General features: G+C 56.6%; 1 protein-coding gene across 1 annotated transcript; it reads left to right on the top strand.

Moving 5' to 3' along the window:
* Positions 1-2,888: 2,888 nt before the first annotated feature.
* On the top strand, positions 2,889-4,652 carry SOCS1 (suppressor of cytokine signaling 1). Its single transcript, XM_040634543.1, has 2 exons — positions 2,889-2,994; positions 3,538-4,652. Exon 2 carries the CDS (start codon positions 3,588-3,590, stop codon positions 4,230-4,232), a length of 645 nt encoding a protein of 214 aa, XP_040490477.1. The 5' UTR covers positions 2,889-2,994; positions 3,538-3,587; the 3' UTR covers positions 4,233-4,652.
* The last annotated feature ends 22,125 nt before the right edge of the window (positions 4,653-26,777 follow it).

The following is a 26,777-nucleotide window of genomic DNA, read 5'->3' on the forward strand; positions in this document are numbered from 1 at the left end:
TACAGGCAAGGTCACAGACAAGATCACGGACACTCAGAGTCACAAAGGGCGAGGTGGAGGCTTGGATGCCAAGACCTGGGGTTGCCTCCGGCTCGTAAATGAGAGGGAAGCTGGTGGAGCTGTCCCCACTCCTCCTCCCAAGGCAGGCTCCAGATACAAATGAATCTCTGATTTCTTTGGCATCTACTGTTTTTTCTAGCAGACAGACCAGGATTTGAGATCACCAGGAACTGGCGGGGGGAGGGAGTTTACAGCACGATGGACAGGGCGAAAACTTTACAGGTCTGATATCCTAGACAGGAATCTCAGCTCTGTTCCTTCTGAGCTGTGTGCACCCAGGCAAGTGAGTCCCCTTTTGAGCCTCAGTTTCTCTACCTGTAAAATGGACAAATTGGATCATTGTGCCAATCCAATGATCTAAGGACCATAAAGCATTGAGCACACAGTCAGCTTAGGTCAATACATCACAGGTATCAGTAAATGCAATGAAGGAGGGGGCTCCACACAGGCACGGGTGGGAGTGTGACAGCAAGGGGAGGCTGTGAGAAGGGGGCCCCAGTCCCATGCAAAGGGGTGACTCTCCCATGTAGCAATGGAAGCTGTCAATGGGGGTTAGCGGGGCATACGGACTGTCAGCTATTTATAGATTTCCCTCTGCCCAGAGGCCTGCCAAGGAGATGTGCTGGCAGGAAGACAAGCCTTGTAGGAGCCAGCCCCGCCTGCTGGCCTTCTCTGGGCCTGGACCACCGCCCCCAGCTCCAGTGAGGGGGAGGTGCTACCCTTCCCCACTGCTAGCATCCAGGGGCCTGGTCTACCCCCACGAAACTCTGCCCATGCCTTCTCTGGCCTGTGTTAGGGCTTCTAGGATGGGCCTGAGGGATGAAGCCACATGGTCACGGGCTCCAGCATGCTGCCACACTCACAGGCACCCTTAGAGGAACAACAGCAAAATCAGACACCTGCTGAATGTTTGCTCAGACCAGGGACTGGTCTAAGCACTTGACCCATAATCACTCATTTTAATCCCTGTCGCCAGGAAGGAGGTGCGATGGTTTTTTCTGTATCACAGACGAAGAAACCAAGGCAGAGGGGTTAATTACATGCTCAGAGTCACAGGGCTAGAGAGATGTATGGCTGAACTGGAATCCAGGTAATCGGGGTCCAAGGTCTGGCTTTTAACCACTATATTTTATTTTATTCATTACCCACCATAGGGCACAGAACCAGCAAGTGCTCTGGAGTGCCCACAGCACCTGACCTCTGACACATGCATGCCTCTCCATCCCCTCTCCCACCTCCCTGCACGCACGCACGTACACACACGCATTCACACACTCAACCCAGGACGACACCAATGGCCAACACCAGCTTCTGCCAGCACGAATCCAGGGAGCTGATGGGGTCCTAAGCAAGGCTGGCTCTGGGCCACCCCCCTATGTTCAAGAGGAGACACAGGCAGCCTAGGGCCAGGGAAGGAAAGCGCCAAGCTGTCGGGCAGGAGGACCGGGCACCCATCAGGACTTCAGAGAGAGAGGCCTGGGATGCAGCCTGAGAGCAGCCCGTAGAGGGCAGTGTGTGCCAGTGTGAGGCAGCTGGCCAAGCCCCCAGCCTGGCTGGTCTTCTGTGTAACCCCAGATGACTCTGAGACTACCCACTCTCTAGTCCCAACCCTCATTTGTTCTTTTTTTCCTTCAAAAATACAAGTACCCGCCAGGCACCTAAGGCGTGCCTTGCCACAGCAGACAGGATCACTGTATCACACGTGGGAACCTACAAATTAAAGCCGGCACCATCAAGACCCCATGGTCCCAAGCACGAGGTAGGAGTGCCAGGTGGGGGCAGATACTTGACCCAGCAGCTGCAGGGGACTCTATAAGGTCCCCTTGGAGGAGAGGAGGGCAGGCCAGGAAAAGTTAAAGTAGCTTTTTGGAATCACCACATCAATGAACCGTCTTTTCACTGGGCTCCAAAGTGCTTTGGAGGTGCCCAGCCATTCCTCTCCCCAAAATAATAGAGGAGGGCACGCTCGTCCAGAGCTCTCCAGCTGCCAGTCGCTGCAGATTACAGCCCTTCTCCAGGGCCTCAGTTTCTCCAGATGCTCCCCCGCAGGGAGGGCAAGCCAAGACTGCCGGGGACCTTGATGGCCCCGCCCGGTTTCCGAGGAACTCGGATCCGCAGTCGAGGCGCCCTTCTCGTGCATCCGAAGGGTTCCTCCGAAGCCTGTGGTCAGGCCACCGCTTCCTGGGAAGCCCAAGCCAAGACCAGGGACAGCGACAGGCTAGAAGGGGTGTGGGGGCAGCCGCCTGAGGGTTCGGGGCTGCGGGGAGTGGGGGGGGGGTGCAGGCGACTGAGGGAGCAGCCCCGAGGGGTCCGGTCGGACGCCGGATCTGCAAGCAGGACCCCAAAGTCGGGTGGGGAGGGGTCTGACTCGTGGAGGGCAGAGGACAGATCTACCAGAGACGGGCACTGAAGCACCTGGCGGGCGGGGGAGAGGGGTGTGTCAGGGCCAGTCCAGAATATCCTAAAGGGCTTGACTGCAGAAATCCGAGACCTAGGGTAGTAGTGGGGGCACAGGTGGGGACTCCAGGTACGGAGGGGGCATCCGAGTGACAGCGGGTCCAGGGCCGGGACCAGAGCCCTTGATGCAGGGGTCCTAGGACGAGTGTGAGGCTGGATCGGGGGGACCCCCCCCGGGAAGGGTCCCCAAGTGTGTGGAAAAGGTCGAGCTCGCGACGCGCGCCACCGCGGAAAAAGAAACCGAAAGTGGCGCGGAAGGGCGGGGCCTGCGGGGGGTGGAGCCTGCGGGGGGGCGGGACCGCCACAGCCGGCGGGCCACACCTCCGGGCCAGTTTAAAAGACTGGTGCAGGGGCGGGCGCGGAGCAGAGCGAGCTGCGGCCGTGGCAGCTGCACGGCTCCCGGCCCCGGAGCATGCGCGAGAGCCGCCCCGGAGCCCCCCGCCGCCCCGCCCGCGGCGCCCCGCGCCCCGCCGCCAGGTGAGCCGGGCACTGGGCAAAGAAGCGGGAGGGAGAGGGGAGGACAGGACATAGGAAAGGACGGCCGGGTGTCGGGCCGGCCTGGGGGGCTGCCTGATGGGGTCGCGGCCGCCACGCCCCTGGCCCCCGGCGGCCCCACCCTGGCAGCCCCCCGTGCGCGGGCTGCCCGCAGCGCAGCTTTTCTGTCTTTGCCCAAATCGCCCGGACGAGGCGCCAGTACCCGGCCTGGCCAGCAGGCGGCGGCCACGGGGCGGCGAGCCGAGGGCCGGGTGGCCGGAGTCGGGGCCGGTTTCTCCCCGCACCTCTCTCCACGCCCCCCTCTTACCCTAACTCCGAGCGAGCCGGAGGCCGGACTCCGCCCCGGCCGGGCCCCCACCCTCCTGGAGGGGCTTCACGGACGGGGAGGCTCATTTTCTAGGTGAGCCCGCTGAGGCTCGCGGAGGCCGCGCCGATTCGGTCGTGCGCCCTCGGCCCTTTCAGGTCGGCTCCCCCACCTGCCCGGGGCCGGCCCGACTCTCGGCTCACCGCCCGTGTCTCCCCCAGCGCACCCCCGGACGCTATGGCCCACCCCTCCGGCTGGCCCCGCGTGTAGGATGGTAGCACACAACCAGGTGGCAGCCGACAATGCAATCTCCACGGCAGCAGAGTCCCGACGGCGGCCAGAGCCTTCTTCGTCTTCGTCCTCGTCCCCGGCGGCGCCCGCGGCCCCCGCGCGCCCGCGGCCCTGCCCGGCGGTCCCGGCCCCGGCCCCCGGCGACACGCACTTCCGCACGTTCCGCTCGCACGCCGAGTACCGGCGCATCACCCGGGCCAGCGCGCTCCTCGACGCCTGCGGCTTCTACTGGGGGCCCCTGAGCGTGCACGGGGCGCACGAGCGGCTGCGCGCCGAGCCCGTGGGCACCTTCCTGGTGCGCGACAGCCGCCAGCGGAACTGCTTCTTCGCCCTCAGCGTGAAGATGGCCTCGGGCCCCACGAGCATCCGCGTGCACTTCCAGGCCGGCCGCTTCCACCTGGACGGCAGCCGCGAGAGCTTCGACTGCCTCTTCGAGCTGCTGGAGCACTACGTGGCGGCGCCGCGCCGCATGCTCGGGGCCCCGCTGCGCCAGCGCCGCGTGCGGCCGCTGCAGGAGCTGTGTCGCCAGCGCATCGTGGCCACCGTGGGCCGCGAGAACCTGGCGCGCATCCCCCTCAACCCCGTCCTCCGCGACTACTTAAGCTCCTTTCCCTTCCAAATCTGACCGGCCGCGCACGCAGCATTAACTCGGGCTCGTTTTTATTTCGTATTATTAATTATTATTTCCCTGGAACCACGTGGGTGCCCTCCCCACCTGGGTTGGAGGGAGCGGGGCGTGGGGGCGAGGCGCCTCCCCCTCTCCCCTGGAGACGAGGCCGCAGACCCCCTCCTCATCTCTTGGGGGGGTGCCCCCCCCTCCTGGTGCTCCCTCTGGGTCCCCCTGGTCGTTGTAGCAGCTTAACTTAACTGTATCTGGGGCCAGGACCTGAATTTGTACCTCCTACCTCTTCATGTTTACATATACCCAGTATATTTGCACAAACCAGGGGTTGGGGGAGGGTCTCTGGCTTTATTTTTCTGCTGTGCAGAATCCTATTTTATATTTTTTACAACCAGTTTAGGTAATAAACTTTGTTATGAAAGTTTTTTTTAAGAAAAAAAAAAAAACAGGTTTCTAGAGCGTGTGCTTTTGCTCAGGGGATTCCCTTGGTTGTGAACGGGTCCAGGGCTGAAGGGTCCTATGACCGACTTGTGTGGCTGGAGGTGGAGTGGGACCCATGTTCTGGGGCTGGGAAACCTGGCAGTTCCCAGTGGGGAGGGACGGGGAGAGGAACAGCCAGTCCAGCCTTGGTATTTTGTGTCGGGTAAAATGGCAGCTGGTGTTGGAGCACTTAATGTGTGCTGAACCTCTTCTGTGTTCTGCGGGCTTAAATTAGACAACCCTCCAAAGCAAGGCTTCTATCCTCATTTTTTTTACAGAAGAGAGAACCAAGGCAGGGGTACATTTGCCTGTGGCCATTCCTGTGTCAGAGAACACACTGGGGCCTTTTTTGGCTGTCCAGCCAGAATCTGTTTGAAATGGATGACAGAGAGGAAACTTCTTTCATTCTGTGACCACAGCACCTTCCAGGAAGAAGGTGGGGGTGGGGTGGGGGCTTGATGAGTTTTTGGAAGGAGTGGCACATTCTGAAACTCGGCCTGAGAGAGACAGATTTCAGACGGGATGGGGATCCAGGGCTGGGCCTGACTTCATCCTTCCTGTCCCGTTCTCTCTCGTGTACTTTTTGGTGAACACACCACTTGGAGCCAGAAAAACGCTCTGCGGTCTGTGGTGGCAGGAGGGCCCCGCTAGCGGCCTTGGGCAATTCCCTTTGCCTCTCAGGGCCTCAGTGTCTACCTCTAAAATGGGTTTGCTGGAGGAGGTGGTTGCTGTGCATGGCGGGTGAGGAGAAGCTCTTAGCAGGCGGGGGAGGGGAAGGTGTCTTCAGGCCACTTTGGGGCTGGCCCACATCGCCAGAAAGTGCCCATGACACGGCCTCTATGGCTACCCCTGTGTCCGTGGCCTGACAGACAAGCCATGCTGGCAACCCAGGGCTGGGCGGCCACACCCGGTGAATCGAGTCACTTTCGGGTGTAGGGGGAAACAGCCTCATGGACATGTTGCACTTCATTTTTAGAAGTTGGACTGGCCCTCAGCAGCCTTGGACATGCTGCTGATGGAGTGTCCTAATATTTAATAATACCTTTCAGGCTTGAAAGTGCAACATAAAATTAACTTGATAGAGAACTGGAACAGCCCAGGCCTGTCTTGGGGATTAAATAGGTTCCAGGCCTCAAGGTTAAGGATGGCCGGGAGAGATTTAGGATCTCAGAGAGCTTTGGCAATTGCATCCTTTAATAAGGTGGGGTGGGAGTGAGGGAGGTGACGTCTTCTCTCTGTGCCTCTAAGGAGCGACTGCTTTTCTCTTCACCACCTCCCTGCCCCTTGTTCACTGCTGTGTGGATCAAGTCCTGTCCTTCTCCTGACCTTCCCTGTCTCCCCCCCTCCCCCCACCAGCTTGGGTACTGCCTGGAGAAACGGAAAAATCCAAGAAGGCACTGCTTGGGCATACCGCAGACACTTAGGGAGTGCTTACTGTATACAGGGTCCTGTTTAATCCTCCCAGCCGGCCTGTGAGTGAGAAACCTCTCTCTCCCATTCTACAGAGAGGAAAACTGAGGCTCACGAGAGGCAAAGTAGGGCACACAATAAGCGGCGCAACCAGATTTTCAAACTTAGTACTGTTTCGGAGACTGGGTACCACTAGGCCACACGGCCTCCTAGCGAGGGCCTAAGGAGTAGCCACAGCCGGCATTTATAAAGAGCATTACCGTGCAGGAGCCGTTCCAGCCCCTCCTACCTATATGGAAACACTCAACCTTTCCCCCCAGCCCTGTGATTTGGGTACTGTTAACATCCCCATTTCACAGATGAGGAAACAGGTCCTCATCTAAAGAGAAACAAATGTGTTTACAATATTTTCAGGGCTGTTTCATCCTTCCAAAAAATTTTCAAAAATTACATCCTCACTGCAGAAACCCATTCCCCTTCTAAAACCTGGAGCGGGACGGCTAAGAATAAAGGCTCCCTGGATCACATCCCCCAGAGCTGGCCCCTTCTCTTTGGGCGCCTTTTTTTTTTTTCTAAATCTATACTCACATATGTACAGTGACCTAAAGTGACCTAAAAGCCCCCGGAGCCGCGCTCCGCCCCGTGAGACTGAGTTCTTGTGCACACACCCGGCCGCAGAGGAAAAGCACTGGGGGGGAGGGGGGAGGGGCAGCAGAGAAACCGTGTGTGCCATGCGGCTTCCCTGGTGGTGCAGATGCTGTCTCAAACCTCAGCTTCATGATTCAGCAGCACTGACGTCAATTTACAAGAATGAAAAGTGAGAGGAGGGTTGGTGCGCGGCGGGGGCAGGGTCGGGGGCCCAGGTGTGGCTGAGGTATCCTCCCCGCGGAGAGCGGGGGAGCTAGGCATCGTGGGGCAGGCAGAAAGTGGGAAAGCAGCAGCTCTGGGGCCTGAAGGGGGAACAGGTGCGGGAACGGCCTTGGACCTGCACCCAAGCCGCCCCTGGGCTGGGCACTCGGATCCCCATTTTAGAGATGAGGAAGTGGAGGCTCAGAGAAGTAGAGCCAGTCACTCAGGGTCACACAGCTCAAAAGCGACAGCCAAGACTCACCCCAGGTCCGTCCCACTCTAAAGGGAACTGCTTTCTTACACAGTGGAGGAGGAATCCCGTGAAAACACATATTCATAGGTCTCACCTCCACCTGCTTGACGGTCCCAAGCTTATGGGCAGAACCCTTACGCAGCCCCCCCCCAACCCCAGGCACGAGGAGAGCTGAGCCTTTTGCTGGGGTGGTGCACAGAAGCTGGCGAGACATCAGGGCTCCGTGATAGCTGAGCTCCATACAACACACATTTCCCGAGCATCTATGTTCCAGGCATTGCTCTGAGCGCAAAGGATCCAGGAATGAACGGTCCCTGCTCTCGTGGCATTCACATCCGGACATCCAGGGCCTCGGACAGTAAATAACATTGTAGGAAACTAAAGGACCCAGAACGTTCCCAGTAGGGACAGCGCTTGGATTAGAGCTCAACAAGGTGGCTGGACAGTGGGGTGGGACTCGGTTAGAAAGAAAGGTCAGGGGGCGCCTGGGTGGCACAGCGGTTAAGCGTCTGCCTTCCACTCAGGGCGTGATCCCAGCGTTATGGGATCGAGCCCCACATCAGGCTCCTCCACTATGAGCCTGTTTCTTCCTCTCCCACTCCCCCTGCTTGTGTTCCCTCTCTCGCTGGCTGTCTCTATCTCTGTCCAATAAATAAATAAAATCTTAAAGAAAAAAAAAGAAAGAAAGAAAGGTCAGGAAGCCTCCTCCGAGGTGACACTGAAATCATGCCTGGAATGACCGGAGGAGCCGGACCCAGACACCATGTTCCAGGCCCAGGGAGCCGCAAGTGCAAAGGCCATCTTGGGTTGGGAACCAGTTGGGCCCGCTGCAGAGCAAAGGCTGGTGGAGCTGGAAGGGACGCAGTGGAGGCAAATGTGGGAGGGGAGGAGGGATGGGTGGGCAGAGGCAGGAGCCCTGTAGGCTGTGGTAATGACAGGGCATTGGAAGTGTATTGGGGAGTATGGGGTGACCTGATCCATTCTGTGTTGTGACCAGACCCTCTGGCTAAGGCAGGGAGGCCCAGGGAGATGGCCTTAGGATTCTTGCCTTCTGTGCCGACTGGGGAATGGGATGGGATGGGGGCTTATTCTTAACCACACCCCTCAGCTCTGGCCAGTCAGACGAGGCAGGGACAGCCACAGGACCTGCCTGGCCCAGCGCTGGGACGGAGTCTGGACCAGGTCTGGAGTGGCCAGCCCTGGGCAGGCCTAAGTCAGAAACCCTAAGCCTGGATCTAACAGAGCCCCAGGGCATGGCCCGCCAGGCCCCGTGAGGGGCTTCTTGGAGAGCCGGCCACCTGTGCGGGGCAGAGCCGGCCTCAACTTTGGGGAACGACGTTCAGCACCCGGAAGGAGGTGGCTTGGGCCTCTACCACCATCACCCGGACACTCCTGAGGTCTCAACACGGACGCGGCCTGATTCTGGAGGGCCTCAAGGTCCTGCAGAGAGCGCAGTTTCCAAGGACGCCAATTCACACATGGACAATGGTGCTAGCAGTGGGCGCTCAAACTGCCCCTCCCAATCGTGCTCTTGCCCCCCACCCCCCGACCTGCTGGCAGACAACCTTCATGGGAAATGTGGGTTCCACGCTCGCCAATGACGGCATCTCCCTGGTACTAACCTCCGCCCCACCCCCCACACATACCCCTTGTGGGGTCGGCAGCCACAGTCCTCCAACGCTCCCGCTGTGCTCGGGAGGAAGCCCCCCTCCCGCAAGGACTCGTGAGGCCCGCGGGTGCCGCCCCCCCCTACCCCACCGCCCGCGTGTCCGGCCTCAGCACTCACCGCTCCCTCCTGCCACCGGGCCTTTGCACAGGCCAGGCCACTCCTGGCACGTCGTGGGTGGTGTTTCCCAGCCTGGGAAAGGTCTCAGGCGCCCAAGGTCCAAGGGCTCCGAAGGACTCCAAGCTCAGGGCAGCGCCACGTGTGCCACGGGCGGCGCATGCCCATGGCCGCCACGTGCTGCGCACCCATGACGTCACCGCCCCGCCCTCACCTGCAGGCAATGGACTCCAAGCAGGTTCTGTGCGCGGAGCTCTTCGCCTCCGCTTGGTCCTAACGCCGCCCTGTGTGTGCCGCACGCTGGCCGTGTTGGGGCTTCCAGGGCCCTAGCCATACCCCTGAGGCCCAGAGGGTTCGTGTCCTAAGGATCTCGGGGCCCAGAAAGCCCTTCCACCCGATCCCAGTCCACACCGAGCCTTGCCCGCCCCAACTCACCCAGCCCTTAGGTGCTGAACACTCTCTTCCTCACGAATAGCTGTACCCACCCCGTGGGTGAAATTCAGTAAAGGGGTGCTATAAAGGACTTAACACACGATAGTATCCAATAATTGGGACCTGCCCTCTCTGCTTCTTGATTCTTGCATTTCTACTATTTAAAAATAATGCCATTTACTAAGCACCTCCTGGGTGCTAATACTTCATTCACCCAGGCTGCCTTGCAAAGAGACATGCTCAGAAAGGCGAAGGGATTGCCCCCCGTGGGTGTTTAAATAGCCAAGGCACTCTGACTGCAGGTGCTCGACGCCCAAGCCTATGATCTTATCCACAGCAATGCTCAACAGTTCGTATGTCTATGCCTCGTTTCTGCCACTTAGAACCAGCCTGGGGGACACTCAGAGCCACAGAACAGCCAGGGCTCAGAGCATCTCACTTGTCTGTCCTTTCCCCACAGCACAGGCTGCGGAAGCAAGAGAGGCGGTGGGTTGGTAACGTCTGTGCAAAGCCACATCAGGATCCAGCCTAGGAGAATGGCCAGGACCACCTGGTCAGAAGGGACCCTGGTGAGCAGCTCTGGGGCAGCCCTGGCAGCTGGTAGGGGGCCATGGATGCAAATGAGGATGAGTGAGGACAGGGATGCTATGAGCCAAATAGCTGGATCCCGTGCAAGAGCAGGGCTGGGAGGGTGACATTCAGGGCTGGCCCCACCTGGGGGCCTGCTGGGACCTGCGTCGTGAGACATGTACTCCCTACCACACCTGGGTGCATCCGAGAAGCACAGCCAGAAGTATGATGAAGCAGAGGAGGGCACATGGCCCGTATAAGTCAGCCTTGGAGGGCCCCTCCCCACCCATGTTTTGCTCTGGGAGGCGGCTTGGAGGAGCAGAGAGAGCCAGGCCCCAGGACCTGGGTTCGAGTCCTGCCTCTGTCTGTGGCCTCATCCAGACAATGAAAATTAAACTCAGACCCCCTCTGCCCTGTTTCACAGGGCCATGAGGATCAATGATTCAATACAAATGGAAACAAAATGGATCGCCACCCAGTTATAGAAATTACAACAATTCCTTATTATTTTGCATCCGAGAGACTGCCCAGGCGTATGTGAATCAGCATAGGCATGACGTCAGGCAGACCTGGTTGTATTCTCAGCTAGCCATGCATGAAGAACAGCGGTGGCTCCCAGCTCACCCACGTCAAATGTTCACTGCATGCTAGACATCGTTGTATGTAATCCATGCACAGTATCTCATTTAATCCTTGCAAGAACCCTAGGAAACAGGGATAATTATTATCATCCTCATTTTGCAGATGAGGCAATTGAGCACAGAGAGGTTAAACAGAGTGCCCAGGGTCACACAGCAGGCAGCAGCGGAGGCCAGGGCATTCGAACGCGGGCAACCAAGTTTACAACCATTTCCTCATTTGAAGCTCCAGGCCGGAGTAGCCAAGCTGTCAGGCACTGGAGATCCTCTTGTATGGTCTTTGCCAGACCTATCCAGCTTCCAGCTGTTCTGTTATTCGATTATTATCTCCTTCAAATCGAGTCACTCCGTTTCCTTAAGTGAGCTCTATTTAAAGGGAAGTGTATCATTGCTACACAGGGAAAGCCAGCAAGAGTGAGCCCTGAAAAAATGTAGTGCAATCCCAACGCGTTTATGTTCCAGCTGCATCTTGGTGCCTCGCTCTGCTCTGAGAGGTCCGCTCTGTGTTTGGTTGGGAGGGAGGGAGAGAGGGAGGGAGGAGGGGGAGAGTCAAGCGTCAGAGAGGTTCAGAGAGGTGCACAGGGCACAACAGCACCCATCTCAGACCTTCTGGACTGCAGCGGAAAGATTCCGAGAGGATGCAGAGAAGAACTCGCTGTTTCACGGCAGGGGCGTGGGGGAGAAGGTTCTATGTTTTATAAAAATGTTCCTGTGTCCCACTGGAGATCATCGTCCAGAGAGCCTTGGGGACCCCCATCCCCCACCAGGGACACACGCCCCGCGTGGATGCCTGATGTGCGGCCCAGGGAAGCAGTGCTTTCACTGACTCTGAGTCTTAGTGAAATGGGGTAAATGTCTGCATCTCAAAGGGTCCAGAGGCAGGAAAGGCCAGGCTGTAAAGGATCCAGCACAGAGCGGAAGGTAGTAAGAGGCGGGAGCCAGCAGGCAGGCTGGCCCCGTGTCAGAGGACTCTGAAAGTGAAACCCCGGCATGCCCAGCCTGGGCACCTCGGTGCCATCTGTCTCATCTCTGTCCTCTGGGCTAGGCTGGTGACAGGAAGGGCCGCAGTTCCTGGAAGGTGAGTCAAAGCGAAACTACCTCAGGTCCAGCCAGGTGGGCAGGGGTATGGGAACGGGGGCGGGGTGGGGTGGGGGGAGGCACGCTTGAGCCTCCAAGCGGGATTCGAGATGGGGAAGCTGAGGCTGGAGATGTGGGCGCCAGGCCCGTCTACAGGCACGAGGAGGGAGTCAGGCATGATTGCCCACAGTGCAGATTCAATCAGCTCCCAGTCCTGGTCACACGCACCCTGAGCTCCCAGTGCCAGTGAGTATTCGTCTTAGCTGCCCCGTATCTAGCACTTTCTAGGAAGGTACCAGTATAGTCTCATTTTACAGACAAGGCAACTGAGGCCAGGAGAGGTTAAGCTCCCTGTCTAGGACCTCACAGGTGGCAAAAGACGTAAAGGCAGTATTTGAACCAAGTAAGATGATTCCACAGCACCCCAGTGGCTCCCAACTGCTAGATCCTAAGATATGACCCCTGCCCCATGGGATTTCAGGTCCCTCACCACCTGGCCCCAAGGTACATTCCTAGTCCCACATCGTGCCCTTCACATTCCCCATCTGCTTTTGTCATCCCCAATTTCTCATCGTTTCTTAGGCCTTTTGAGCAACCTGAGAAGCCTCTGATGTTTCTCTTGCTCCCTTTTCACTTGGCAAACTCCTACTCGACCTTCAAAGCCCGACTTGGTCCTCACCTCCCCCAGGAATTCCTCCTTGATTCTGCGGGGCCACCACTGCCTTTGTTCCTGCCTCCGTTAAAGCCCACGTCAGAGTGCGGAGAGTTTTGCTCTGTCTTCTAGACCACGAGTGCCAGAAAGGCAGGGTACTTGTTAGCTGTGTGATACAAGCAAGTTACTTAGTCTCTCTGTGCCTCAGTTTCCCCATTATTATCATGGCTATCTCTCAGGACTGTTAGGGGAGAAATGCTTTAGTATCTGTAAAGTGTTTACAAGCATGCCTAGCAGAAACAAAGTTCTCTAGAAATGTAATAACACTCCCATGGGAGTAACACTCCCACGCTATATGTTGGGTACGAGACTGGCAGAAATTCTCTTACGTGTTTATTTCAGTGTGCATTAGGAGAAAAAATATATCACATCAAACATGAGATGTGATGACTGGTATCACCTGAGACAACCCTAAAGTAGGTATTTAGATTTTTAAAAAGTCGGGTGAGGGGCATTTGTTTAGAAAATGTGGTAAGCATTTTCTTAGGTGAATGGTGGAGTTTGGGGAATGCAGGGCGAAGAAAAGAAAAGAAAATGAGAGAGACAGAGACGGGAAGGGGCTGGAGAGATGGGGAGGGGCTAGAGAGACTGGGGAGGGGCCAGAGCTGGGGGGAGAGGCCAGAGAGATGGGGGAGGGGCTAGAGAGCTGGGGGAGGGGCTAGAGAGAGGAGGAAAGGGATGGAGACTGAAGCCGAGAGAAGGAGGGAGACAGACATGGAGCCACAAAGAGAAGGGGAGAGGAGGGACGGGGGAGGAGAGAGGAAAGATGAGAAGAAAAAAAAAGGAAGAAGGAAAGAGAACAGAAAGGGCCTAAGAATCAAAGAAAGGAGCCTTGGAAGGATGGGTGAATGAGTGGAAGAGTGGGTGAAGAGGTCAATAATCCACGGCATGTATAAAACAGAGGGCGAACAAACGAAGAAGGGAAGGCATTGGTGGCCCAGCAGGGTGGCAGACCCTTAGCCCCGCAGCCCCTGCTCCCGCCCTCATGGCTGCATGGCTGGGGCCGCCCAGGACCTCTCTGGGGCCGCAGGCCTGGTCCAGGCCCCGAAGCAGTGGCTGTGCCTTTGACCCTCGACCCTGGGAAGCCCAGCCTGCCACACCCTCCCCTCCCAACCAAGAACCCCAGGCACCCGCTGCACTCCAGCCCTGAAAACTGAAAGTAAAAGCCATCCTGAGCATTGCCCCAGCCTTCCTGTTCCCCTGCTGGTTTCTTAGAAATCAGCTGCCTGGGTGTCCAGCTGCCGCCAGGACTTCATCCCTCCCCGAAGGGCCCCTTCACCCCGGTGGGCGCCACGCTACCTCAGAGACGGGGCCAGAGGCCTGTGCCGGAGCCGGGGACCCCCAGGAAGCATGGGGGGCAGGCGTTCATCCCACAAATGCTTATTCACGCCTCCTGAGTGCTAGGTGTGGGGCAAGCAGGTGAATCTGAGTGGTCCGGAGTTAGGAGAAGGACTTAGGGAGGGTTTCAGTGTCTCCCGATTCAGGCCCAACAGGAAGGTGGCTGCAGCGTTGGCGGATGACACCCAGAGAACAATCATGCGTGGAACCCAGGGATCACAGGGATGAGGGTGGGAGACACCAGGGGAGGCTCCCTGGAGGTGGTGCTGTCAGAGTCTTCAAGCCTGAGTGGGAAGGGGTTCACCTGGGTGGCCTCTGTGGGGAAGGGCATCTGAGTCAGAGGGAACAGAACACACAAACTGACCTATGTGATTCCCCGTGATCCATGTAACTGCCCCCAAAGTACGCATGTGTCTCCATGTTTTGCAGGTGAAGGAACTAAGATTCAAAGAAGTGTAGTGATTTATCTGCCCAAGACGCCCAGCTGGAGTGGAGGTCCAGATGCAGCCCGTGAGCCTCGTCTCTCCTGAGCGGGACTCCCTGGGTACCCAGGTCCTCGCCCTGCCTGTCTCTCCCGGAGCACTCCCTCTGCCCCAGCACCCCCCACACACACACTTCACTGAAATCCTCGACACCACTCCATGGGAGGGAAACTGAGGCCCACGGAGGGGAAGTGGCCTGCCTAGGTCACACAGCCTACTGCTGGGTCAGAGTTAGGATTCGGGCCCAGGTTTGCGGGGCCTCAAAGTGCCCCCTCCTCCTTCTCTGTGAGGCATCAGGGTCCTTACAGGACACACACCTGAGCTGATAGTCTCTGTCCCCACAGTCTAAGGAGGTGGAGGGGACAGCAAGTAACGGTCTTGGCAGCTGGAAGTAGGGTCCACATGCGCTGTACTGCGAGCCAGGGTTTTGCTCAGAGAACTGCCCTCCTGGTTCTCTGTGGTCCTGAAGCAGCCGTCAGTCACAGCACTGGCCGCAGGTGGATGTGAACCTGACCTGGCCCGTCAGAGTTCCCCATGCCTCGAGCGGTAAGCACATGACCCAAGCTGGACCAATCAGAGAGCACTCTGGGACTTTTCTGCCAAAACAAACAGGAACTCTTTCCTCTAACCTGCCCCCTCCGCCTGGCCCCCCGGCAGCCACGGTGCCCGTTAAGTCAACAGAGATGAAGAGAAGGAGCTGGAGACAGAGCCCTGATGCACTGTGTGAGCCCTGCATCCAGCCGTACCTGAGCTCCACCTCTGGACTGACCTATTACACAAACCACAGGTTTCCGTTTGGGTTTATCCTTGTCTGACTTGTGTTCCTGGCACTTGCCGCCCAAAGAGTCCTGGGTGACCAGATTTTGAAGAGCACCCAGGGCCCGGGGTCACGTCGGGCTGGCGTAAAAGGTAAGCAGGTGAAATGGAGCCAGGAATCCTAAGAAGAGACAAAACAGCCCTCTATTCTGGAAGAGCAAAGACTAGTTTCACCAGGATCTGGGGCCCGCAGTGATCCCCACTCTCACTGCAGTCTGATCTCCAGGGAAGGTGGGAGGCAGACACGTTCACACCTCCTGGTCCACGGTTGTTGTGAATAACTGACTTTTTTAACTCGGGAGAAAAAAATTCCACATTAAAAAAATATTTCCTTCCCATTTTTTTTGCACAGACTATTTTTAGGGCAGGTTGAGGTTCACACTGAAATTGAGTGGAAAGCACAGAGTTTCCATATACCCACTGCCCCCCACGCACAGCCTCCCCCACTGCAACATCCCACACCAGCCCACATTCTTTCTTAACTTCCACATCTGTTTCTACATTTGTAAAAGAATCTGCCAATAATATATTGGTATTAAGTACATTATATATATATTTTTTCCTGATTTCTACAGATTACTTATATTTTTTTCTTTTAAAAAAAAAAGGACAGCATTCTTTATGACCCATATTGTAAACCACTTTTTCCACTTCGCATTTCATGAGCAGCCTTCCAGGTCACGGGTTGACAAGGTAGGGATGATTGTACCCACCTGAACAGTGAGGCAGCAGGGAGCGGGAAGGGGCCTGATATTGACCTCATGAGGCACATTTCATCGGATGCTCTCTGCTGTCCACTGAGGTTTTGTTCCATCTTCATTGATGGGCAAGCTGCTGCTCAGAGAGGGGACATTACTCAGGTGGGGAGAGGGGAGTCCCTGGGCAGGGTGGGGAGGAGCCACTGCAGATCGGCAGCCGTGAAAGGAGGCACCACAGAGACTCTGGGAGCTTTGTCGTGACAGGCGGGGAGGCTGGCCTTCCTCCAAGGAGTCCTCGGAGTTGACCCAAGTGCTCCAGTCCCCGAGGGACAGGCTTGTCTCACCCCTGCCTCAGTCAAATTGCTGCTCCTGGGGACACCCTGCTGCCGAACCTCCCAGGATCCGTCTGGTGTGAAATGCTCTGTACTACTGGCTCATTCTCACACCTGGGTGTGTGCTAAGTAGCTGCTGCGTGCGGGCACTGCTGGGAGCTGCACACACACATGGCCTTAGTTCGTCCTTCTTACCACCCTAGAGGGGCAGGGCTGTTGTTATCCCCATTTCTCAGATGAGGAAGCTGAAGCTCCAGGAAAGTGAAATGACTTGTCCAGGGTCACACAGCTAACATGCAGCAAAACCAAAATTAGACATCAGTGAGTTCTGAGTCCAGACCGAAGCATCCACATGCAGGCTGGGTCCTTGACTTTGTAAGCTGTTACCTACACACACACACACATACATATGCACACACACGCCAATGGCTGACTGATCTTGAGTGGTGTGCCACGGAGCTCCGGCCCCAGCTATGTGCTTCTTTCCATCTTCCTGGATTCCTTCCTAAGGATCCAGACAACCGGCTTATTGCAAGGACGGTGAGCCCATCGGGCAACCGCTGGAATCCCAAACAAGTCCTGGATTAAGACGTTAAGCAGGTGCCGAGGGGACACTGAAGACTTTAATGCGACGTCCTACAATGGGGTAAAAAGAACCAGTTGCCCCAGTACAGGCCGACTTCCAGCCTTAACACTAGCGATGAGTCCAAGCTTGAGATGAATGGCCAGCTCAGTCCGGCCTGGCACAAGTGAGCACGAACGGTGTGCTCTCCCCCGTGCCCGCACATGGCTCATGCTCAGGAATCATGGGTGGCCCTGAGTGCAGGCGACCATGAAGAATGCTCACACCATCCTGGGTGCACGCCACGTGCTCAAGACATGGAAGTTGCTACCGGATTTGAAAGAGGAGAATGGGTGAAAGCATTGGGGACCTGTGTGCTGGGAGATATCAAGTAGGTACTGTAATACAACCTAAGGGCTCTTCTTAGCATTTCTTTTTTTCCCCCTATCTATCTATCTATTAGAGAGAAGGAAGGGGGAGAGGCAGAGAAAGAGAGAGAATCCCAAGCAGACTCCATGCTGAGTGCAGAGCCCGATGTGGGGCTTGATCTCACGACCCTCAGATCATGACCTGAGCCTAACTCAAGAGTCAGATGCCTAACCGACGGAGCCACCCCGGCGCCCCTATTTAGCATTTATTAAATGCAGGCAGGGTGCTAAGCATTTCACAGTATCTTGTCCAATTTTTAAAACACTCTCCCAGGCAGAACCCGTTAGGCTGAATCACATGAAATCGCCGTTTTTGCAGGTCAAGAGACTAGAGTCCTGGCCATTTCATCTGGTACAACCCAATAGCATCTTCAAGTCAAGTCAGCCCCTACCCGCGGGGCCTGTTCAGAGGATTCAGATTCTGTCCTGGGCTCCTCCTCACTCACCTTGTCATTCTGGCTACCCGGGCACCCGCCACCCCGCCCCTTTGCGGCAGGGTCTATATTTACAGCAGGGGGTTTCTGTGAACTGAGGAAGTGACTTACTCCAGAGTCATCACCGCCTCCCAGAGATAACCGCATCCATGACCCTTGAGTTTCTGATCGGCCCCCTCGCCCCTGCCAAAATGGGATTATTCCCCCCTCTTCTGGATCTCCAAGGCCCAGACCAGCCAGACAATAAACCGAAATGGGGTGCCTGCCTGCCGAGTGGCCCCTGTCTGGGGGGCAGATGAAATGGGAGGGGGAGGTTTGTGTCCATTTACTGCCAGTAACACCGAGGCGAATCTGTGCCCAGCCTGACTGCCAGGAGCTGGAGTCAGGGGGGCAGGGGCAGGGAGGAGGGGTGGGTTTCTGGACCCCCGGGGGTCCCAGGCTTGTCCAGCCCAGCCCGAGCATCTCAGGGGCCGTCGGGGGGATGCTCTGGATGGGCTGTGCCTGGGGCTCCCAGGGATGTCGCTGAGCTGAAGGCCCAGCCAGAGGGGCACGGGGCCCGAGCGGGGAGGGGGGGCAGGGGGGTGTTTCCAGGTAGTCAGACTGAGACAGGGAGGGGGGGCGGCTGTGGGGACAGCGGAGGAGGAAAGGGGCAGCCGGGACCGTCGCACACAGCCGGTCTTCTTCGGGGAAGCCGCCGAGTCGGAGTTCCAGGAACCGATAACGCTTGTTGAAACCTCTTTCTTGTGGCCTGGTCGCGTCACATGGCTTGGTGGGGACCAACGTCAGGCAGGGCCGCAGGTCTGGGCTAGCTCGCGCCCTGGCAGCTGCTGCCACCCTCTGCTCTCCCTGGAGGCTGAGGGAGCAGGACGGGGGTTGGGCAGGAAGGCAGGCATCTACGGCCCCCCACAGCACACCTGGGCCAGGCCGAAAGCAGGTGTTCTGTCCCCAGTCCCCCGACCCCTGGCTTGTCCCCTCCCCTCCCCCCTCCTGTGGCTGCTTCAGCCTTTGATTCTCCATCCAGCAAATGGGCTGAGGGTCCCTAGGCCGTAGGGTCGCCGTGAGAGCACACAGCAGGTGCCGCAGAGGAGTCTAGAAATTCTCTGCTCCTTGCCCATGAAGGCTAGAAGGTGTCTTTCTTCATTCCAGAGCAGGGATCTCCACCTCAGCCCTGTTGACTTTCGGGGCTGGGTCCTCCTTTGCTGTGGGGGCTTTCCTGTGTATTGTAGCAGACCTGGCCTCTACCCACTAGACACCCAAAGTACTCACAATGACCCCCCCCCCCGTTGTGACACCAAAGAAAGTCTCCAGACGTGGCCAAATGTCCCCTGAGGGACAGAACCCTGATTTAAATTCACTGCCCAGCATGTAGACGGTCCTGAGACATTCGTAGGTCTTCAATCTTGGCAGCAGGGCATGTCTGGTTGATTTTTATACCCGACCCCTTGGCATCATGGGGATGCTGGGGATAATCTGAGCAGCCCTTAGCCCTCCAATCTCCAGCAGCCTCTCATCCCACACCCTTAATAAACATCCCATCTAAATAAAAACTGTGCAGGAGGACTTGAACTTGAGATGACAGACTGAATTGAGGACAGGGTCAGGCCTGACACAGCGGGTGAGGGGAAAGGCCACATGCCTGTCAGCAAGGCACCCCCTTCCCCATGCCCCTGCTTGGTCCTTGGAAGCCGGCAGCCCTGCTCCCCACCCCACCCCACCCCTGCAGGAGGCCGCGGTCCTCTTTCAGAGAAACCGACCTGCCCCGAAGACGACACTTTGCATGCTGACTCTGGGATCCCACAACGCCAGCCGGTTCCTACCCCGTCTCCTGGATGAGACTCACCTGTCCACATGCCCTGCCCACAGGCACGGGCTTCCATAACTTGTTCTCAGCTTCCTGTGTTTTAACATGAACTCATAGCCAAGGATCACTGGACACTCAAGGCAGGCTTGTAAAATGAAAGAGACCCAACTCAGCAGAGGAAAAGAATTCCCTAGATAACACACAATGCTAGGGGTTGGGACAATCAAGACAGCAAAAAACCCTCCGAGAAATAAAAGATGTTGCATGTGTCTAAGAAAAGATCAGGCTTTATGAAGGAACATTCGGCTATGGGCGCTGGAGCAAAAGTTTCTGGAAGTCTCCCAGAAAGGCACAGAGACTGAAAATATAAGAGACGACACAAGAAAATGAGAAGATTATGTCACAAACTGTCACATCCGATTCCTCAGAGTGGGGACAGAGAAAATGGAGGGAAGAAAGTTCCCAAGACAGAAGGACATGAGCTTCCATGTCACAACAGCTCATCGATCAGGACATTTGTATTTACTTCTGCAGAACGAATCATCCCAACTCTTAGCACGAAGGCAGGAAGAATCCCAAGACAGTGCTGTCATTTCCCACCACCCTGCCCTGTCCCCAGGACCCCAGGATGTGCATGGGACAGATTTCACTCCTGTGATCAGGTTACGCTACAGGGCTCGGCTGACTCTCCCGAAGGGGGATCATCCAGTGGGCCTGACTTAATCTGGTGCCAGAGGAGAGGAGGTCAGAAGTTTGAAGCACGAGGAAGATTTGAGGCACTGTTGCTAGGAGTGGAGAGGGCGGGGAGGGACCACATGTGGAGGGAGCGTGGGTCACCTCTAGAGCCGAGAACAGCCCCCGGCTGATATTCCGCAAGGAAATGGGACCTTAGTCCTACAACCACAGGGACTGAATTTTGCCAAAATCCAGAATGAGCTTGGGAGCAGAGATAGGGAGACACCTTCCACCAGCAAGATCAGAATCAGCCTGAGAGGGATACAAACAACAGCCTTGAAGGGTCTGAGGACTCTGATTTGGCCCCCGGCTCCCACCCTGATAGCCGCGTCTGGAGCAGCCTCGGGATCTTAGGCTCAAGCAAGAGGGGCCCGGAGCAGAGGCTCAGGGAGGGTCTGGAGCCCGAATCCATGTGGAAGGGTCTGACCCCTGAGTTGTGAGGAATGCCATCCTCTCTGAGCTGGTCCCACATCCCTGGGGCTCCCTGCTGCCATCTTCTCACTGCTCAGAAAGGCCTTTGTCCACTTGGGTGACCCCTGGTGCCTCATGGCTCTGCTCCAAGTCTCTGCGGCTCTCCCTGTCACGCGCCGCCAGCAGAGGACACACGAGACTCAGCGGAGGTGCCAGGAAGTAGTGCACCCTGAGTCTGGCCTGGGGTCAGGCCCCATCTGGCAGATGCAGAAGCAGAGACGTGCCAGAGGACAGGGACAGGCTGAGGCCAGGGCTAAGATGTGAGTCCTGGTCCTGAAGTTCAAGGCCTGGAATCTGCCAGCTTCGAGTTAGAGTCCCATCGCGGCTCCTGGTGTTTCTTTCCCTGAGCTTGTAGGTCTCAGCCCAGAAATGGGAGTAATGCTGGGGCATGTGTGCGTTCATTCTCTCAACAAACATTTATTGAGCACCTACTATGTGCCAGCCATTCTTCCTGGCTCTGAGCTCTTAGTGACAAAAACAGACCAAGTGTCTCCTCCCCTTAAGGATCTCACCATCTAGAAGGGGGAGATGCTGGCCATAATTAGGAGCCATGCTAAGGAGGATGTCAAATGTGGCTGAGTGCTATGGAGTAACACAACGCTGGCAGGGGCACCAGGAAGTGCCAGGTGTGGGTTGCTATATTATTTGGATGGTCAGGGGAAGCCTTGCTGAGAAGTAGAGAGCTAAAAGAGAGAAGTGGGCTATCTCTTTGGATATGGTAAGAGCATTCCAGAACAGGTGCAAAGGCCCTGAGGCAGCATGTTCAAGGAGAGGCAAGTGTATCTGGTACAGTGTGAGTAAGGGGGTGAAGAGGAGATGAGGCCAGAGAGGTGGGGGGTAGTATTAGATCACATCGGGACTTGTGGAAGGAGTTTGGCCTTTACTCAGAGTGGGATGGGAGCATTGGAGGGTTCTGAGCAGAGGAGCTGCTGGGAGAAACACATGAGGTGCATATAAAGTGCTCAGTAGTGTGTCTGGCACATCATAGGGGCTCCGTAACTGCTGGCTTTTACTATGACCATTATTATTATTGTTTTGGAACTAGGAAGCAAATTGGAAACTATTAAAAACTATAGGGATGCAAATTTTCATTGCTTGACAGAGCTTTTCAAATATTTTCAACTTGCTCTTATTAAGCATTAACCACGCAGGAAGTAGGTTTCATTTCTTCATTTTGCGGAACCTGAGGCTCAGAGAGGTTAGGAGACTCGCCTGGTACTGCACAGTGAGAAAGGGCTGCATACAACTCACCAGAACCCAGGGCTTCAGGACCCAGACTGATGCCCGCTGGTTCGACCACTGGGGCTGAGTCTTGGGTGCTGTGGGCAGGGGGCGGTCTCAGCACAACACAGAAGGCAGAAGCTTGGGGGCTGCACCCAAGACCCTCGAGCGTCACTGCAGAGAAGAAAGCCTGGAGCCCCCAAACCTTTTCGTCAGAGGTTGTTCACAGAGACCAAAAGAGGTCCCGGGGCATCGTGGAAGATACTTTGGTCCAAGCAGAAGTGGCTTAAAGAAGCTGGAGATGGAAGGGCCCCTGGGTGGTGCAGTCAGTTAAGCGTCTGACTCTTGGTTTCAGCTCAGGTCGTGAACTCACAGTCGTGAACTCGCAGTCGTGGGATCGAGCCCAGGGTCAGGCTCCATGCTCAGTGCGGAGTCTGCCTCGGATTTTTTCTGTCCCTCTCCACTCAAATAAATAAATAAAATATTTTTTAAAAAAGGAAGCTGGAGACGTAATATCTTCTTCAACAGAAAGCCCAGTGGTGGGGGAGGGTTTCTGGACGGGCTGATTCCGCGGTGCCACCCGGCCACCACAGACCCAGGTCCCTTCCACGTCTCTGCTCTGACGTCTCGGTGCTGGTTCTGTGCTGGGGATGGTCCTGGGACGGCTGATGCACTTCCAGGTGTCACATCTAGAAGAAAAACAAAGGCCGTCTCTCCCTGGGGCTCCCCCTTAGGAGCAAAGGATGCCCCAGCAGGCTTTCCTCTTGTCCCATCCACTAGAAGCGTGTCACCTGCCCACTGCTGAAGCAGCCCCTGGCCTGGGGCCGGAATTTCCTTGAGTGACATGAAATAAGCCTTGGAAGGTGTATCCCATCGATGGAACAAAATGGCCCCAATTCTCCATCCCTCCCTGTGTCCATGCCTTGGATGATTTAACCTGGCCGTGCCTCTCATTGAGACGTCTACACCCCCATCCTCAGAGCCCGGGACGCTTTGGCCTACAGGAAGCAACCAAGGTGACAAAGCGTCACTGAGCTGTTTCCTTGCTTAGGCCTCCAGAGGCCTTCTCACTTCTACCTGCTGGATGATGAGAGGTCCCACGGAACAGAGAGGGACCATCCTAGCAGAGCCACCCACCCCCAGACCGGCCCTCGCTGGGTGTGCCAGGCCAGATCAGCCTAGCCCTGCCCGGACCAGAAGAACCACCCAGCTGAGCCACAGACTCGCGAGCAATAGTAAATGCATACTGTCTGACGCCACTCGTTCCGGGAGGCTGGTTTATGCAGCAATAACTCAGGGACACGGGGACTGACAGCTCCAGCAGGTACCCGCTCAGAGGACCAGGAAACGTCATCTATTCATTGACTCCATCTTCCTGCCCACGCCATGGGCTGGATGCAAGAAAATCACAGATGGATAAGGTCTGGCTTCTGCCTCCGGAAGCCAGACTTGGCAACTGGAGCTTATAGCCCTCCAGTGGCTCCCCACCTGCCTGGGGTGCAGGGTCTGCCCGAGGTTTAGTAAGCTGTGAGATCTGCTCCTGAAGACCACCTCATTCCTTCTCCCTCCTCCTGACCCCCTGCCCCTGGGCCTTTGCACCTGCCGATTTCTCCCTCTAGACTGCTTGGGCCCACCTTCTATGACTTATGAATACCATCATCCTTGGAAACTCCACTCATGTGTCCTCTCTCCCAGGAGCCTTCCTACAACCATTTCCCACCCAAGTCAAGGGCCCCTTGGGGCTCTCACACTCCCCTCGGCTTCTTTAGCTCTGCCTTTGACACTCCGCATTGTGTCTGGATGCCTCACGTCAGAGATGTGGAAACTGAGGCCCGCAAAGGGGCAGGGACTTGAACACGGCAGAGCGGAGCTGGAGCCCAGCCCATGGCTGTCTCGGCTATCCCCCACCCCTGCAGTGTTCTCAGCACCCAGCCTGTGGGGGACGGGACCTAGCAGCCCAGTTGGGGACAGGGAGGGGCGGTGTGGAAGGATACCTGAGCTCCCACTCTGTGGGGGTCCCCTGGTGGGATGAGATTGCTGGAAGGTTCTCCTAGGAGGCTCCATCCACCAGCAGCCCTCAAGGTAAGCACAAGCAGCATCCCACTTTCCAGATGGGGACATGAGGCACAGGGAAGAGGCTGACCAAGGTCACTGAGCCAGGAAAGGACAGGGTGAGGACTCAAACCCAGAGCTGCCTACGCCTTGCCTCCGGCCTCCATGGCTTCAGGGCTGAGCCATGGGGAGAGAGGGGTACCGAGAGAAAGCTGGGGCGGACAAGGGGGAGCAGGGGATGTCGGGGAACCACCGAGGCAGGAAGAGGCAGAGCAGAAAGTGAAAGGGGCCAGAGGCCGAGAATAGCTGTGGGTGACAGAAGCGGGGACTGCAGATGCCGCCAGAAAGAGAAACCAGGCTGGGTCCCAGGGTGGGAGTGGCATCCAGTCCCTGAGGAGGTGACCCTGGGCCGGGGGAGCCTGGAGATGGCCCAGTGTCTACCTGGCTAGGAGGGCCTGGGTGGAGGCCCCAAGCTGTGGGAATGGAGTTGTGGTGAAGAGGTTGTGTGGGGGAGACGGGAGTTTCACCACTGGCTTGGCGGCCTTCTCCTGCTACAGGGAGCTTAGAGCGTCTGCTGGTTGACAAAGCCCAACACAGCAGCCTGTGGGACAAAGGCCCGGGCCGCAGAGAGACACCTGTGTCCTACCATCCTTGTCATGGGCTACTGCGTCCCTGGCGAAGCAGCCCAGCCTCACTCCCGGCTCTGCACTGACTGCTGTGTGACCTTGGGCAAGTCTCTGCCCGTCTCTGGGCCTTTGTGTAGTAAATCCTTCAGGGGGCTGTCCTGAGGCTAAGCTGAGTGAGTATACATGGGACAGCTCAGAGAAAGTGTCCGACAAACACCTTCGCTTGTCTTCTGCATCCCCGATTCTATAGTCTCACACACGGAAAGTCCCTCCACACTGTAAACAGTACAACAGCAGAGACTCGGTTTTGTTAGCTACCGTGTCTCCAGCGCCTGGCACACAGCAGGTGCTCCATAAATGGTGGTGGAAAGAAGAAAGGAAGGAGGAAAAGAAGGAGGGAAGGAAGGAAGGAAGGAAGGAAGGAAGGAAGGAAGGAAGGAAGGAGAGGAGGGGAGAGGAAGTGTTCCCTGCATATTTCCAGGCATGGGATATTCATTCTTTCTCTGTATTTTATGCTTTTTTAAAAAGATTGATTGATTTATTTGAGATAGAGAGAGAGAGATAGAGAGAGAGTGGGGGAGGGGCACCGGGAGAGGGAGAGAGAGAATCCTCAGGCAGACTCCCCAGTGAGCGCGGGCCTCGATCTCACAACCCTGAGACCATGACCTGAGTAGAAATCAAGGGTCAGACGCTCAACCGACTGTGCCCCCCCCCAGGTGCCCCTGTGTTTGATGTTTCTGTCACATTGCCAAGCATCACTTGTATTAATCGAAAAAACACCCTGTTTCCACAGAGAGCCAAGAGGGGAGGTGTCTTATAAGTTATGACAGCCTTTCAGCTCAGGAGGGCCCCAAGACTCCCCCCTCCCCGCTGGGAGCCCCAGAGACAGGCCAGGAGGCAGTGGGGAGGGTGGGGGAGGCAACAGGAAGCTAGTCAGGACAAGCTGTCCCCAGCCTACTGAGAACCTTGTAGCAAGAGGACTCGCTGTTCAGGGCTGAGATCTTCATGTCCCAGCCCCGCCCTCCCAGGGGAAGTGTCACCAGCGTCCAGGGTGGGGACCTCTGCCCCAGCCTGGGGATCTTGTGGCTCTTCTGATCTCTACGAGGAACCCAGGGCCGGCTTGCTTTCCAGGAACGCTTCCTGCAACAGCAGGCAATGGCTCAGAGCCAAGGTCTAGGAGGGCTGTGTGACCTCGGACTGGCTGCTCACCTCTCTGGCCCTCAGCTTCCTCACCTGCAAAATACAGAAAATAAGGCCACATGTGGGGTTGTTTACCATCAATTACCTTTTAGAAAATGTTGTAGTAAAGACACAGAACATAAAATTCACCATTTTTGGGTAAGATTTACTTATGTATTTGGGGGGGCGGAGTAGGGGGGAGAGGGATCTGCAGCAGACTCCCACGCTGAGCACAGGAGCCTGACGTGGGGCTCAGTCTCATGACCCTGAGATCCTGACCTGAGCCGAAACCAAGAGTCGGTCTCTCAACCGACTGAACCACCCAGACATCCCCTCTCAATGAATACTTTTAAAAACCATTTTCTAAAAGTATTGATGCACGGATTATGGAATCATAGAAATAAAATACTCATGCTCTAACACGGATGAACCTGGAAATGGTCCTGCTAAGGGAAAGGACTCAGACACAGAGGACCACGCGCCGTAGGATTCCCTTTGTCTGCAGCGTCCAGACAAGGCAAAGCCGGAGAGACAGAAGGCAGAGGGGTGGTTGCCGGGGGCTGGGGGTGCGGAGAATGGGGGCTGACAGCCAACAGGTACAGGATTCTATCTGGGGGAGATGAAAATGTTCTGGAAGTAGTAGAAGTGAGGTTCGTACGACTCTATCAATGTGCTAACTGCCACTACCCTGCTTGCTTTAAAACAGTGAATTTTGGGGTGCCGAGGGTGCCGCAGTGGGTTAAGCATCCGACTCTGGGTTTCAGCTTTAAAACTGACGATAGGAGCAGCTAATCCCTTCGAGCAGTTCCCACAGCCCAGGCCCTGGGCCGGGCACTGTCTCAGCACCAACGCCCGGAATCCTCACTGTTGTCCTGTGAGTTCTGGTTCTTATCCCCGTCTTACTGAGGTGGAAACTGAGGCACAGAAGAGGTTCCGTGGGCTGCCGAGATCACAGAGCCAGCAAGAGGCAGCTTGATCTCAGGGAGAAGAGGCCCCGGCACCCCCGCCCCAGAGCCCCCCTACCCTGCCTGAGAAGAGGGCCTGGAGGCCATCGTTTGGGGATGTCTGGAAAGGCTCCTCAAGTTTGGTTTCAGAAGGATGGAGAGCCCCCCACTCACCCCCAGCACACATCCCCTCACACTAGAGACACTCAGACATAGACAACACGC

This window comes from Ursus maritimus, unplaced genomic scaffold, assembly GCF_017311325.1.
Source record: "Ursus maritimus isolate PB19 unplaced genomic scaffold, ASM1731132v1 scaffold_2, whole genome shotgun sequence".
In the NCBI taxonomy this organism is placed as follows: domain Eukaryota; kingdom Metazoa; phylum Chordata; class Mammalia; order Carnivora; family Ursidae; genus Ursus; species Ursus maritimus.